This window comes from Pistacia vera, unplaced genomic scaffold (assembly GCF_008641045.1).
Source record: "Pistacia vera cultivar Batoury unplaced genomic scaffold, PisVer_v2 Contig179, whole genome shotgun sequence".
Classification (NCBI taxonomy): Eukaryota; Viridiplantae; Streptophyta; class Magnoliopsida; order Sapindales; family Anacardiaceae; genus Pistacia; species Pistacia vera.
The window spans coordinates 429,326-445,854 of record NW_022195887.1 but is presented as its reverse complement, the minus strand read 5'-3'; the positions used below and the strand labels follow the sequence as shown (position 1 = coordinate 445,854).

The following is a 16,529-nucleotide window of genomic DNA, read 5'->3' as shown; positions in this document are numbered from 1 at the left end:
TTAGACACTTCCATTTTGCTGTTGAATGACCACTCCAGTCTCAACCTGACTGGTGGAAGGAGCAGAAACTGAACCACCAATACTATTTCTTCCTTGGGGAGATACTAGGCTCTCTATGTATTTGACAATGCGAGCAGGCTGATACATACTCAGACTCTTTCTTTGCTTAGCCCTTGGGTCAAATGAATATAGCTCCCCATCTTTCTCCTTTTCCATTATTATTTCACCATTATCAAATATGCCTAATGGTATCATGACTTCAACTTCATTTCCAAATGAGAATGTTTTAGTCCAAGACTTTGCCACTCCATACTCGTTCATAACCCATATGTCACAACTCTTATTCAACTGGTAAGGATTGTAAACAACCACAACAAGAGATCCTTCAAACATTGTAAGCAATTTATGCATAGGAAAGTGATCTTTCTCACAGCATTTGGGCAGCATCAACATGCCAAAAGTTTCTTCAACCATATTGAATGACAAGATGGAGTAATGAGGATTACCATCATCATCCCTCTTAGTAGCCATCCAATGTGATGATCCATTCACATATGCTTGTGAAAGTTGACTGGTGATGTTGCACTGGATGTCTGCATCAACCTTACTCCAGCAATCTGTGTTTAGTGAAAACACCTCAACTTCATGAACTTTGCTTTCAATGAAGTAGAGAATCCTCACCACTTTGTAGTCATTGGTTATGGGAACAAATGCAAATCCAAGACCAACCACAACGAGTGAGCTGGTGAACTTGTTGATGAAGTACTTTGGAAGGGCTCTGAATTCTCTGGTAGCTGGGTTCCAGAAAAATGAGTTAAGGCTGTGATATGAGCCATTAAAATTTGCCTCATTGAGACAAACTAATCCATTGCTACACCCCACAATTGAGAAATAATTGGTTATGCTTTGTCCAGGAACTTCTAGCCTTGCAAGTTCTTCAAAAGTTTCAGCATTCCGGAAAGAGTAAATCTCTTCATCATCCCAGTATCTCCCCACACAAATCATTGAATTTCCGGATTTCACTGTTAAGTAATTATTCCCTTTATTCTGAAGGGGAACTTCGAGCTTATTAATATCCCCAAGTATTGCTTTATTCCATTTTGAGTAAATCTTTTCATCTGGGTCAGCCACATGCCGCACCAGAAGGCAATGGCTGTTTTTGGCAATAGCTCGATTGAGATGCAACTCAATGAACTTAGGGTCAGTAAACAAAGAGCGCCAAGGCTTGCTTACACACTTAAACTTGACAATGGACTTAACTGGCAACCTTGACAGGATATCAATCACAATTTCATTAGGAAGGTTTTGGGACATTATGTTTTTCATCAATTCTTCCCCTTGAGAATTAGTGGTTCCCATTGGGAGATAGATAAAAAAACAGAAAGAGGAATGAAGCAAACAAATTCAAGAACTGGAACCTGAAAAAGAAGATGGCACAACTATGACACCTAAAAGAACCAAGGTGAGAGAAAAAAAAAAAAAAAGCGAAAGGACATCCAGCTGTTGATGAAAAAATCAGCTTTAGCTTCTATTTAACAAAATGTGTCATGGAGTTATTAGTGATAACATCAAAATGCCCTTCATGCAGATGCCCAAGTGTTGTATTATTGTTTTCAGTAATGAATAGTAAGGATTTCAATTGGCAAGCTCATTGTATTGTATGAGGTGTTGAAGGTAAGACACTTGTTGTGAAGGAAATTAACATGCAAGACAGGATAGCTCCACGTTTCTCCTAGAACTCTTATCTCACAACCACGTCAAGAAAGAGCTTATTACTTAATTTGCAGAATCGATGATCACCTCAGTCCACGCAATCTACGGTAACGTCTCCGAAGCTGGTTTGGATTTTTCTGGAAAAAAAAAAAAAGTTGTCATTCAAATCAATTTTTGTTTTTCCTTATCTTTTACTTCCCCTACTCAGGTTTTATAAGCATTCATAATAAAGTTGAAGCACATGTTGAAATCATTAAGATTTAATTCTAGGGTGATGATTTTGAAGGTTTAACTTTGACTAACTAAACACGGTCGTAATTATAACATTTATTATCAGGGAAAACTGTAAGTGACACCTCCCATGTTTATGCTAAAGCAATCAACTCTTTACCGGTATTATAAAACCAGGGGGGGTATTAATATTTTTATAGATTTTAGGGGTATTAAATCAATCTAATATTTATGGGGTTTCAGTGTATTTATCCTAATTAATTTTTACGAGAGCCGCAAAGAGAAAACGGTGTTGGACCTGGGCCTTGAAGCTTAAATTTAAGATGGGCTCAATCATCAAATATTATGTCCACATGGGTATATTTATAACTTTTTTTTTTTTTTTCTTCATCTAACATTCGAATCTCTAGAGAATTAATGTTTATATATATACACACATAGTTACATAATTTTTTTTAATTTAAAAAATTAAAATATGATATGGCATTTACTACTGAAAAAAAAAAAAAATTTAATTTCTTTCTATTTTCCTTAATATTCAATTTGAGTATTCTGGAGTAGTTTTTACAAATAATAGGCAATTATTTTGCATAGGATTTCGTTAGTCGGAAGGAACCCAATGAATTTGAGAAAAAGGAATTTGATCCCAATATATATATATATATATTGATTTTTTTAACAAAAATTAATCCAATGTTATTCAAATGAATTAAGATGCAATTTAAAGGTGGATTAGGATTCAATATTCTAAAGACAATTCGATTTTGAGTGGAGTAAGATTTGATGTTCTTTATTTTCCAACAACTGATTGGATTGAATTTTATATAGTGAATAATGATTTTTGACGGCTGGGTTTAAAAATACATAATTAATATTTTTCTTACTTACTAGCATCACATAGTGGAGCACTATTTCAAAGTTGTTGAACCCTAAAAAAAAAAAAAAAAAAAAAAAATTGAAAATATTTATGTGAAAAGTTTCTAGAGAAGTTAATAAGTATCAATAATAAACAAATTGTCACCAATGATCAACAACAATGAAAGAAATCAAGATTAATTATGTGGAAAACGGCAGATAAATGATAATTGATAGGCTTATATATATATAATTATGATCCCGCAGACCATAAGATTGTTCTAGGAGGAAGTTAATAAATCCTCTGGATGTCGGTGTTGAATGCAACACAAAGGAAGCAAAATAATTTGGCCATCAACTTTGAAATTTGAGAGCATTATTAATAATGGGAATAATTAGTCATTATCAATACTCAATTATTTTCAGAATTTGATGATAATTTATTAATTAGTTTAATAATTTTAAAATTTATATTGGTTGTCTTATTCATCGGGCTGTACTTAAAAAGTGGGGATTAAAGGTTGCCAAAATGGTAATGGAGTTGATTAAGTAAAAGATAAGATAATGAAAGGAGATTATAAAGGTACTTTATTAGTTGCACCTTACATGCTCTGTGTTTTAGCTTTAGTTATTACTGATGGGATGGGATCAAAGATACTTTGAGCATTATAAGTATAATACTAATTAACTAAATCATCAATATGATTTTCTTACAAGACGTAGCGAAGAAGAGATTTAACGAGCTGTATTAGCTTTTTCTATAACTTTGATTCGGCAATCACGCACTGCTGAATCTATAAAATCAAAGCAATGTTGCGTTGGAGTTCAAATATAAAAAACATCAATCATACGTAATACAAGTAGGTAACCTAATATGTAGGAAGGTTTTGAGATGGAGATGTTAATTACTTGTTAGGAAGGTTTGGTGGTGGTGGCTGAAACTATCAGCTATCAACTTCCCATATAAAAACACAAAAAGCAAATACAATCCAATTCCAATCTAACGCCTGCTTCCAGAAAATAAGAGTTTTTCTGATAAGGATTAGGTTGCTGGATTGGGATATCTGTAATCATGATCGTCTCTAGAGTTCCATCTATCTTTCTCATTATCAGAAAACACTGTAAATTCTACATACTCATAATTTTTTTCTTTTTTTCTTTTGTTAATGGATAAGAATCTCCTAGTACTAAATGGTACTACTCATAATCTCTCTTTCTTATGCACAACTTATATATATAGTTGAATTATATTATTGCTTCTACATGCCTGCCCTATGATCACTCTTCTCTTGTTAAGCACTTTGATACCCAACTTCACTTATATAAATATATAAAATCTATATATATATTTATTTGATTAAATTTCGACACAGCAGGGTTCTTTCACAAAATAAAAAACAGAGTTTAATATGTTCAATTGTTTTTTATTTTTCCAAACAGGAGATTATGAAGATAATTAACATTAAAAAATTCAGATTATATATATGGACTAATCCTAAGGGTCTATGGAACACTCTACAAAGCTAAAAGACTAGATAAACCACAATATTATTGTGATAGGTAGCCCTAAAGTTTGAATACAAGAACTCAAGGAAGGGAGTAAACCTCCTTGACCGTCAGGCCAACCCCTTTAGGGGTGTTTGGATCATATAATATTTTATTATAAGGATATATTATATTAACGGAAAAAAAGATCACCTTAAAGATTACTGAGAATGTTTAAAAAATGTGTTTGATTGGTTCGAATAAATTGATGAATAGTATATTTGGTTGGGAGGATAAATGAGTGGGTATGTTATATAGATTACTAAATTGCCCTCCTTTTTAAATATTAATATAATAGTATTTTTTATTATTATTTTTTAAATTATTCTTTTTAACCCCCTACATTTGAAATTTTTCTAAAACACCCCAACCAACTTTAATTTATAAAAAAATCACCCCCACCTACCCCAAGCCACCACCGGCAGTCAACGGAATGACACACGACTGGGAGTATATGGCCGACCGTGCACCGACAAAGCCGAAAATAGCTATGGATCACAAATCCATGACCAAAAAACAGCCAGATCTATGGCCATTTCACGACCTAAGATATGGTCGTGAAAAGGCCAGATCTTTGGCTGTGCCATTTTCACGGCCAAAGATCTTACCTTTTCACGACCATAAAAATGTCATAACTCACCGTTTCTAGCCATGGAAAATGCCTTACCGGTGCATGACCGGCTAGATCCCGTCAGTCGTGCACCATTACGGCGACTGACGTCGACGGTCGGCGGTGGTAAGTCACGACTAGCGATGGTTGGGGGTATTTTGTTAACTTTTAAATTTTTTTGTGACTAGGGTGTTTTAGCTAATTTCTCAAATGTAGGGGGGCTGAGTAATTGTTATTTAGTAGGTATTTGAGGGCAATTGTGTCCGAAATGGTTTTTAATTAAGGACAAAATGGGTAGAAAAATCAAATTATCCCGATAATATTTTAATAATACCCCTAACAAGATAATAAGATTACCTCTCACATTACCAATAATAAATACTATTTGCAATAAAATATTATCGTAATATTTTATTACTTGTAAATCAATCACAGGAACCTTATAAAATAAAAGAAGGTTACTCTCGTTATCTTATATAAACTGATCCAAACAGCCTCTTAGAATTATATGGATAGAATTCATGAAGAGGATTGAATAGTTGTTGGTTGAGGAAATAAAACATGTGAGTCGAAAAATTAGAAAGCTGTAAATAATATAACAGGTGGCACTTTAAGCTGGGTATGGTTAGAAACACAAAAGTATTTGGATGGTTGACAAAAAAATTCTGGTGTTCCACTAAACATATACATGGGCACAAAGACAACCACATCATTACAAATTTCTCTTAAAGATTCCATTACACCTCTCCTCTTATCATTATTTCTAAAAACTTTAATCCTTCGAGATAGGTATGGACTACTTTATAAGGTTCAAATTTGATATAACTTTTTCTGCATAATGTCTGGATGCTTTAAACTAATTATAATATTTAATTTTCTCTTAATTACCCTCTATTTTTATCACACATATTTATTTTTATATGGTGGGTGTGACTGGAATCCACAATGTGGTAGGATATAACTAGTGTCTGATAAAGTAAGGGCTTGAAATGTACCCTGTGGAATTTATTCCATAAAATTAAATTTTAATTAAGGTTAGGCTGGATGGAGTATCGTCTAAAGTAATTAAAAAACCCTAAAAACAGGGGGGATATTAATATTTTTATAGATTTTAGGGGTATTAGATAAACTAATATTTATGGGGTTTCAATTATTTATCCTAATTATTTTTACGAGAGCCGCAAAGAGAAAACGGTGTTGGACCTGGGCCTTCAAGCTTAAATTTAAGATGGGCTCATCATCAAATATTAGGTCCACATGGGTATATTTATAACTTTTTTTTTTCTTCATAACATTCAGATCTCTAGAATTAATGTTTATATATATACACACATAGTTACATAATTTTTTTTAATTTAAAAAATTAAAATATGATATGGCCTTTACTAATGAAAAAAAAATAAAATTTTTTCTATTTTCCTATATTCATTTGAGTATTATGGAGTAGTTTTTACAAATGATAGGCAATTATTTTTGTAGACGTAAAAATCACCTGTACGGAAGGAAGTCTGATCCGTGAGGTTGAGGTCACTAGCGATCGCTGTACCTGCACAGTAGAGAAACACACGCGTTAAAGCGAACGGGAAACACGGGCTGGTGTTTGCCAAGGCACTCTGACGCTCAAGTCAGCAAGGCTGAGAGAGGTAATATGGTGAGGGCTAGGAAGTAGAGGTTATCGGAAGTCTAGTCGGGGACTGTGACTACGGCGGTGATGTGGAGCTCCCAAGTCAAAGCTTTCGGTGTGAAGGTGTAATGTCATGTCTTTGTGAGAGGACTGCTCTGTTTATATAGTGACTGTCTGGTCTCCCAATCCTGGTAGAAGTAGGAGTCCGTATGACTTGATGCAAACCCTTGAATAGTAGATTGATCAGGAGTAGGAAAGTATTCTGAGGGGGCCGTGGGCTCTGGATTCACCATGGGTCTGGAAAAATAGACTGGGATTAGGAAGCTCGCGCCATGTGGTTGGGCCGGTTGTATCTTGTATCGAATGGGCCTAATCCGGTCAGGTCTAAGGGGTTAGCTGGGCTCTTCTTCATTGTCGGGCCCGTTTTCCTATTTGGGCCAAGGACGATTTTTTGCCTAACAGTTTGCCCCCCACTCTCTGAGTTTAGAGTTTCTGAAGTCAGAGAGTAGGAAGCGATCGAGGGGCACTCGATTCTTCTTCTGGATGGCCTTGCATTGTATGGCTGATCTGATTGTTGTAGGTGGTCCTAGGTTGGGTGTCGTTGGTATCCATTCCCAGTCCGGAGTATGTCATCCTTGCAAAGTCATGTGCCAGATCGATGTGAGGGGCCGAAGGGTAAGAGAAGCAGGCTTCAGAGGTCACGTGCTCACTCAGTACATCAGATCGACTGGAGAGGAGAGATCAATTATAGCCTGTGTTCGCCGGCATACGGGTCGAGTGAAGTAGGGAGTTCATTAGCCTAAAAGTTTTCGCTCGGTCGGGATGCATGGACGATCAAGTGGATGAGATACACGGACCTTGACCAAAGATTGTCCATCATCTGCTACGGAAGGATGAACAAGCGAGGCTCTGCCTGTTCTTCTGAAAAGGGCTCGAGCCGGGCCGTCAAGCTGATCAATTGGTCGGCCGGGTGTTCTGGGCTGGGGAAGTATGGGGCATTTTGAGTGCCTTCAAGAGTCAAGGGCTAAGTCGGTCAGGAGGATCGGGCATCGAGTGGAAAGGATATGCGAGCTCCGACAATGGTTGTCCGTTCGTCCACTATGGAGGGATGACAAGACGAGGCCTCCTACCTTTTCAATATAGGGAGTTCAGGCCTGGTAGTTCCAAGCTGGTGATCAGCGGGAGTAGTGTGCTAGCTCGGTCGGGTAGTCCGGGCGGTTGAACACGGCTCTCGTACAGCATCGCGATTCCTAGGTGCCACAGATGCTTGCCACGTGTTTGGTAGGGATCGACTCTGGCTTTCGAGGTGGGAAAACGAAGAGGCGCCTAACCATTGTGCAGTAGCAAGCTGCCACATGTCCGTTCTGTCAGGTTTCTTTATAAAAACTGATGAATGGACTGTTCGTATTCATTCGTGTTTTTTCTGTCATTCTTCTGCAACTTGTTCTTTCTTTTTCTTTTCCTCTTTCGCTTTCTGTTCCAGTTTTCTAAGCAATGGTGGTTTCCTTCTACAATTTTCGGGACGGCTTTACGGTAAGTACTTCCCTTTCGTCTGTTATGTTTGTTCGTTTATTTTTGCTGAGGTTTTGGGAGAGGCGAGATATTTTGAGCTTTTAGAAGAGAGATTGGAAATTTTTTTTTTTTTTAAGTTTCCGGGAACTTTGAGGGGGAGTTGAGGTGTTTAGGTCGTGTTTTTTCAAAAATTGGTGTGTATTTGAGATTTTTCGGTGGGTTTCTGGTGGATTGGTCCATTTCCGGGTGGTCTTCGACGTTTGGACGGGGATTCGTGAAGGCAAAGGGTTAAGTGTGGGTTCGTTCGGTCGATCTTCTGACCGAACAAGGCGCTTTTGGGTAGTTGTAGGGGAGGTTAGGTCGTCTGTCATCCGACCGGGTGGAGAGGGGCACATGGAGCGGACTGAAGAGGCGGTCGGTCATCCAGACCGAGAGGGTGATTTCGAGTTGATGAATCGATGAGCGATGACGAATAAACTTAAGTGTTTGAAGGCAAGTCGGTTACCCGGGGCGAGCAGAGAAAGTGTTGGATCTAGAATCAGGTCGATCGGCTGGGAGGGTGACAAGGTTTAGGAGAACTTCTTTCCGAGTAGGTCGATCGGTATTGAGAGGCGAGTGATAACCTGCTTCCGATCTGTTCGGTCGGTATCTCGGGTCGAGTGGTTGCTTGACACTTAGCATTTTGGCAATTAGAAGCAAGGCTAGGTCTATCTATTGGGTTGGGCGATCAAGCCAGCATGTCAGATTCTGAATCGGCTAGTTCAAGTGGGATTGCGGCGGACCCAAGGGATAAGCACGAGCGTGCCCCGACTATAGTGATGATGCCTGAGGGGGGAGTTTGGTGGGCGTACCGAATGGAGTCAGTGTAGCCGCTCAGGGGCGAGTGAGGCTGGGTCGAGTGGCTCGGTAGGCATAGGAGAAGTAGGGAAGACTCGGAGGGGCAGTAGTCCATCTTCGTCCGGTAGTAGCTCTAAGGAAGAGCCCAGCCAATAGGGCAGTGGGATATTGACCAGAGATTACCTGCCCTGCTGAAGGATAGTGACGTGTGGTGCATCGGACCTTGTATCAATCCCTAGTTTGGTTGACAGTGTTGCGGTCGGACGAACAGGTCGGCTGGGAGTCATAGGGTTAGATTAGTGTTACGAGAAGGGTTCCATGATGGGTTGAGGCTGCCTGTCCCTCGCCTCGTCTGTCTGAGAGGTGCTGAACACTTCATGATTGCCCTATCCCAACTTATGTCGAATACTTGGAGATTGCTGATGGCCTTGGAGGACCTGTGTGTTTGGAACCAAGTGAGGTTTGGGTTGCACGAGCTGCTATACTCGTACTTCCTGAAGGAGAATGATAAGGAGAAAGGTCGATACTTGTTGAACTTGAGCCAGATCAGTCTCACCTGGTGATCGACCTGCAGTCCAGTGATAAGAACTGGAAAGACTGCTACTTCTTCATGAGGGGTCAGGCTGTGTGGAGAGAAGGGCAGGGCGAGATCCTGGTGGTTGGCGAGCTACTGGTAAGAACTTAATAGTTTCCTTTGTGCTTTGATTACTAAATCTTGATGTGTTTTTTGTTTGCAGAGTTGAGTATAATCGGGCTGGGAGAGTGGGGACGGCCTGGACGTTGCGACCCAGAAGGTGTTGGCCATCCCGTCGGAGCGGAGGGACTGGCGAGTGGTGCTGCGGAGTCAAAATTGAGGACCAACACTTTTTGGGCCAGTGTGAGGCGATCCAGCGAGGTACTCCCTTCCCTCGTTGAAGCAGACTTGGGACGTTCTCTTGAGTCGATACTGCAACCAGCTCATTTTTTGTGAGTCTGGGCTCTAAAACCACTAACCGTTAGTGAGTTTGCACTTGCAGAGTCACTGATGAAGAAGTTGAGCGTCCGAGTGCGAGCGAGTCCATCGCTCGGCATCGAGAGAAGAGAGGAGGAGGGAGCGTTGGCCAGGGTAGATGTAAGGGTGGAGGACGTGTTGGTGACACTACCGAGTTAGCACCTACAATGGGGTGGGTCGTCCATGCTGCAGTTGTGGATGAGGAGGTCGGGACGATTACATTCATGATTCCGGTACGCACAGCTATTCCGATGCGACTTTATGAGCAAGCTGGCCGACTCTTTCTTGTTCCCGGCAGATGAGGCGTGTCTAACCAGATGGGTGTAGTTGCTGCCGCTGATTGGGGGGTATCCATGCCGTTCAAGTATGACAGTATATCGATATTCTCGTTCTTGAATTTTGTTCTAATGGCAATGTTTTTTGTGCAGGTACTCACTAGTAGTCTTCATTTGAGGAAGTCCGTTGTGGTGAGACGAGAAAACGGATACAGGATGTATCCAAGGCCAATACTAGCTTGCGCCAGGGGGAGGCAGATCCCGGAGGATGAGCTGGAGAGTCAGAGCGCGCTCAGGGATAGTGAGCGTGAGGTCGAGAGATTGAGGCGAGAGTTGGGCGAGAGTGGCCAAGAAAACCGCAGAGGTTGAGTCCTCAGGGAGCAGTGAGGATCTCCATTGCTGATGATGCTATCATTAAGGCCCGAGTGAGGTGAGCTCATGCTGGAATTCACAGGAAGGGCGGACCTCTCATTGGGATCCAGATGAAGACATCCAGCTCATGCAGGAATTGCTAGAAGAAGGAGATAGTCATCGGGGGGGAAGGACGAGGAGCAGATGCCTGACATTAGCCAGCCGGGGCCACTGGGTGTTGGGGATGTGACGCGACCAGGCTGCTGGGTTGAGCGCTGGCGGTTCGGGCATGGCAACTGATTCGGAAATGGAGGATGAGGCTCATGCTGAGGATGCTTAGCGTTTTCTTTATTTATATACTTTGGGGCTTGTGATGCCTTTTGCCTAGCGTGGTGCCACTTCTTGTATTTTGAACTGGGCTGTTTGATGTCATATATATACATTTGACTATTTTGACTTTGGTGCTGTCTTCGTGGATGAACGAACTGTTCATTGTTTCTTACTTGTAGGTGCACTATGTCGTGTTGTTACTTTGAGTGGCCCAGCGGCCAAGGATGTAGGCCTTATGTTGGGCTGGGTTAGTGCTTGCTTGTCAAAGGTGTAAGGACCATTCATTTGCTCTGGCGACCGAGTGTATAGTCCCCTGGATGGATGAAGTCAATTGAAGTTCAGTTTTGGGTCGGATCGGGTTGACTGGGTGGTCTGAGTCATAAGCTATGCTGAGTTGACGGAGTGAGGCCGATCCGAAGGTGCAAACTCATGATTCGACAGGGCTGATCCGAAAATGTTAGTACGAGGATCAGGCAGGGCCGATCTGAAGGTGTCATCGGGAATCGAGCAGGGTCGATTCGAAGGTGTATGTACATTTATCGGGCAGGGCCGATCTGAATGTGTTCATTGTGAATCGAGCAGGGTCGATTCGAAGGTGTAAGATGTTTATAGGGCAGGGCCGCTTTGAAGGTGTAGTACGTTTATCGGGCAGGGCCGATTGAAGGTGTCATCATGAATCAAGCAGGGTCGATTCGAAGGTGTAAGTAATTCATCGACCGGGGTCGATTTGGAGACGAAAACTTCTGGATAGTACTTCATTAAATATTTTGGCCATGAGGTCAACTGTCTAAGAGGAGGTGGATAGGCCCACTCATCCTTTTTAAAATGAAAAAACGAAAATGAAAAAGAAAAAAAAAGACAAAGTTCACCTAGAAGTAGTAGCGTTTGAGGTGAACGGATTCCAACTGTTGTTGACGTCTTTGCCCTTGGGGGTCTGGAGTTGTGAGGCGCCCTTCCTTGCTTCTTTGATTATCTTGTAAGGGCCCTCTTAGGTAGGTCCGAGTTTGCCAGAGTTGATTTCCTTGGTGTTTTGGAAGACCCTACGGACGACCCAGTCACCATCTTGGAAGTGCAGATCGTCACGTTGCGGTGTAATGCGGGCGGCCTATTGCTGAGAGACTACATTGCGGATGCTCGCACGTTCCTGTAGCTCATCCACTGGGTCTAGGTTCTGGCAGAGGTTGCGACTGTGATTCCTCATTCGCCCATTGGAGCCTAGTGGACGGAACTGATACTTTAGCGGGCTGTAATGTGGGCGGCCGTGTTGCTGAGAGACTACATTGCGGATGCTCGCCCGTTCTCGTAGCTCGCACTGTGTCTAGGTTCTGGCAGAGGTTGCGACTGTTTGATCCTCATCCGCCCATTGGAGCCTAGTGGACAGAACTGATACTTTAGCTGGGATGACTGCTTCGAAACCGTATGTGAGGGAAAATGGAGTTTCGCCCGTTGAGAGCGAGTCGTGGTTCGATACAACCAGAGGACTCGGGGTAGTCGCTGCCCATGCACCCTTAGCTTTACCATCGCTTCTTCAATGTCTGGATGATGGTCTTGTTTGATGACCGGTTGGCCATTGGACTGGGGGTGGTGTTGGTGTTCTAACAGTCTACGTCCTGGCTTCCTTGTCATTTCGCCTTGATTCATATATGGAATGAGCGTCGATCATCTCGTCTTCTTCCCATCTTATTTGGATCACTGCCGGGCTAGAGTGTCTTCCATTATGGTGCAAAACTAGCTTGTAGTTCTGTATAGTTCTCCGTCTAGGAGGAGGCCTTTCCTAAAAGCGTCCACAACTGTCTTGGGGTTACATGATAGGGTAGAGATCTTTTCTTTGTTGAATCTGCTAACATATTCTCTTAGGGCTCTCCCTTCTCTGGTATATTCGGTTAGGTCGGCCAACAGTTTCTCTAGTTCTTGTTGTTGGCGAATGTTCCACAAAGGTGTCAGTAAGCTGGGCGAATGAATCGATGGATTCGTTCGGGAGGTTTGTGTACCACTGGAGCGCCGGGCCGGACAAACTAGAACCGAAACTTTGCCACTGCAGGCTTCCCTAAGCGGTCGGGTATTGAGACTGTGAACATCCGCTGCTTGTACGAGGCTATGTGGTCATCCAGGTTGATGGTACCGTCATATGGTTTCATGTTGGGGATGGTGAATTTCTGGGGCATGTCAGCCAGGGCGATCTATCCACAAAGGGTGAATCAGCGTATAATGGGGCTTGCTCTTCTTGGTGGGACCGACATTCCTGTAATGCGTCCATCACTGTCTCGACATTGGCCAGCCTTTGGCCAGTACTTGTTCCATAGGAGAGGAGGACACCATGGGTCATCCGTCTTACTAGGTCTGCTATTAAATTCGTTTCCCGGCACATTTCGTTGAGTCGCCCCTCGGGGGCAGTCTGATAGATCATTCTGTCGTGCATCCTGGTAGCATGGATCTTCTTCATCTTTGGTTGGATGACTCCCATTGTCACTCGTTCTATATTCCTCCTACATGAATGGTCAAGGGAGTCGTCTGGTAGTCTTTCGGTCCTTCGAGATGGAAAGCTCGAGTGCTAGAGTTGGATTGGTTTGGCCGTTCAACCCGCGAGGGTGAGCCAAGCCGGATGGGTTTGTGTTTGGGTTGTTGACTGGAGGTGAGTGGGATGGTAAGGATGGGCTGGTCTTGGGATGCGGGCTCTGTTACTGGATTGTCTTGATCGCGAGGTTGGGATGACCAGTTGGATGGTGTTCGTTGGCATATCTTTGTCTCCATTGGTCAAAACGCAGTTGTCGAGTGCCAGTGCGCTTAACAGACGCGGCCTTTTACCAGAGACTGAGGGCCGATGCTCTGGTGTGGAGAAAGATTGATGGATGGGATAGGGGCGCGGAACCGATGGGGGGTACTTGGTTGGGCAAGAACTCGAGATCATAGAAATGACTCACCTTCTCTTTCAGAGACTGGTTTTCAACCCTAATGGACGCCTTTTCGGTCCGGATTGCATTACTCAGCTTCCATGCGACCACCTTGTTTGAGTGTTTTGTTGCATGAGAGCGGTCAAAGCCTCCAGTCTGGCCTCGACGGGCGGGGTTAACATGTGCGAGATTGTCCGCCATGGAATGTTCCTCCACGTAGCAAGGTTCATCAAGCCGAAATGATTGCTAGAGGCCCCATGGTGGGCACACAAACTGTAGACGTAAAAATCTACCTATACGAAAGGGGGGTCTGATCCCGTGAGGTTGAGGCCACTAGCGATCGCTGTACCTACACACGTAGAGAAACACACACGTGAAGCGAACGGGAAACATCAGGGTGGTGTTTGCCGTAGGCACTCCGACGCTCAAGTCAGCAAGGCTGGGAGAGGCTAATATGGTAAGGGGTAGGGGAGTAGAGGTTATCGGAAGTCTAGTCGGGGACTGTGACTACGGCGGTGATGTGGAGCTCCCAAGTCAGAGCTTTCGGTGTGAGGTGTAAGTCAGTGTCTTTGTGAGGACTGTCCTCTGTTTATATAGTGACGTCTGGTCTCCCAATCCTGGTAGAAGTAGGAGTCCTCGTATGACCTGATACAAACCCTTGAATAAGAGATTGATCAGAGAGTAGGAAAGTATTCTGAGGGGGCCGTGGGTTTTGGATGCGCCATGTGGTTGGAAAATGGATTGGGATTAGGATGTTCGTGCCACGTGGTTTGGGCCGACTGTATCTGTATCAAATGGGCCTAATTGGTCTCGGGTCAATCGGGGTTGGGCCTGGCCTCTTCTTATTGTCGGGCCCGTTTTCTAGTTGGACCAAGGACGATTTTGGCCCTAACAATTTTGCATAGGATTTCATTAGTCCGAAGGAACCCAATGATTTGAGAAAAAGGAATTTGATCCCAATATATATGATTTTTTTTAACAAAAATTAATCAATGTTATTCAAATGAATTAAGATGCAATTTAAAGTGGATTAGGATTCAATATTCTAAAGACAATTCGATTTTAGGGAGTAAGATTTGATGTTCTTTATTTTCCAACAACTGATTGATTGTTTATATAGTGAATAATGATTTTGACGGCTGGGTTTAAAAACATAATAATATTTTTCTTATTACAGCATCACATAGTGGAGCACTATTCAAAGTTGTTGAACCCTAAAAAATAAAAATAAAAAAAAAAAAATATAATATATAGAAAATATTTTGTTTGTGAAAGTTTCTAGAGAAGTTAATAAGTATCAATAATAAACAAATTGTCACCAATGTCACATACAACAACAATGAAGAAATCAAGATTAATTATGTGGAAAACGCAGATAAATGATAATTGATAGGCTTATATATAGTATAATTTGATCCCGCAGACCATAGATTGTTCTAGGAGGAAGTTAATAAATCCTCTGGATGTCGGTGTTGAATGCAACACAAAGGAAGCAAAATAATTTGGGCATCAACTTTGAATTTGAGAGCATTATTAATAATGGGAATAATTAGTATATCAATACTCAATTTTTCAGAATTTGATGTAATTTATTAATTAGTTTAATAATTTTAAAATTTATATTGGTTGTTTATCATCGGCTGTACTTAAAAGTGGGGATTAAAGGTTGCCAAAATGGTAATGGAGTTGATAAGTAAAGATAAGATAATGAAAGGAGATTATAAAGGTACTTATAGTTGCACCTTACATGCTCTGTGTTTTAGCTTTAGTTATTACTGATGGATGGGATCAAAGAACTTTGAGCATATAAGTATAATCATAACTAAATCATCAAATGATTTTCTTAGAAGACGTAGCGATTTGAAGGTTTAACTTTGACTAACTAAACACGGTCGTAATTATAACATTTATTATCAGGGAAAATTTTAAGCGACACCTCCCATGTTTATGCTAAAGTAATCAACTCTTTACCCGTATTATAAAACCAGTAAAGGTGTTTGATTCCGGGTACCCTACACTTTTGGAAGGAACCGGAACCGTAAAGTAATCAACTCTTTACCCGTATTATAAAACCAGTAAAGGTGTTTGATTCCGGGTACCCTACACTTTTGGAAGGAACCGGAACCAAAACCGACGGTTCTTTGAATTTTGGAACCGGAACCGACGGTTCCGATTCCTAGATACCCAAAACCAGAACCTGTAACAATAGTTCTGGTTCCGGTTCTGGGTACCCTGTAAAATTCATTATCCCCCCCAAAGTTTTTAAAATAACAAAAAAACTCTTAAAAACTTACAAATACCCCCCACTTGGCACTTGTTATTAACAAAATTAAAATTATAAATTTCAAATTTCAAACTCCAAAATTAAAATGATCCATTGAAATTCACAAATTCAAAATTAAAATATTACAATACTCCATTGAAAATCACAAATTCAAAATTATAAACTCCAAAACTAAAACGATGAAATTACATAACATATAAAATAAGTAACATAACAATTAACAATATCCAAATATGAAAAACTAAAAATATCTCATGCTCCATGCTCTAAATTGCTTGCCTCATGTGCATTAATTTCTACAAAACAAATACAAGAAAATCAATTAGTAAGTTCAAAATATTGAATACAATAATTAGGGAATAAATTAACTAAATATGAATATAAAAGATTGATATTATTTTGTTACCTGAGTCATAACTTTCTGCATGGGTTGTTTCTCTTGTGTTCTATAAAAACAGTAAAATTTGCCACAGGCAAAAA

General features: G+C 41.2%; 1 protein-coding gene across 1 annotated transcript; it reads right to left on the bottom strand.

The window, feature by feature from the left end:
• LOC116126314 (F-box/kelch-repeat protein At3g06240-like) lies at window positions 1-1,314 on the bottom strand. The gene has a single exon (XM_031412009.1). It carries the CDS (start codon window positions 1,312-1,314, stop codon window positions 1-3), a length of 1,314 nt encoding a protein of 437 aa, XP_031267869.1.
• Window positions 1,315-16,529: the final 15,215 nt, after the last annotated feature.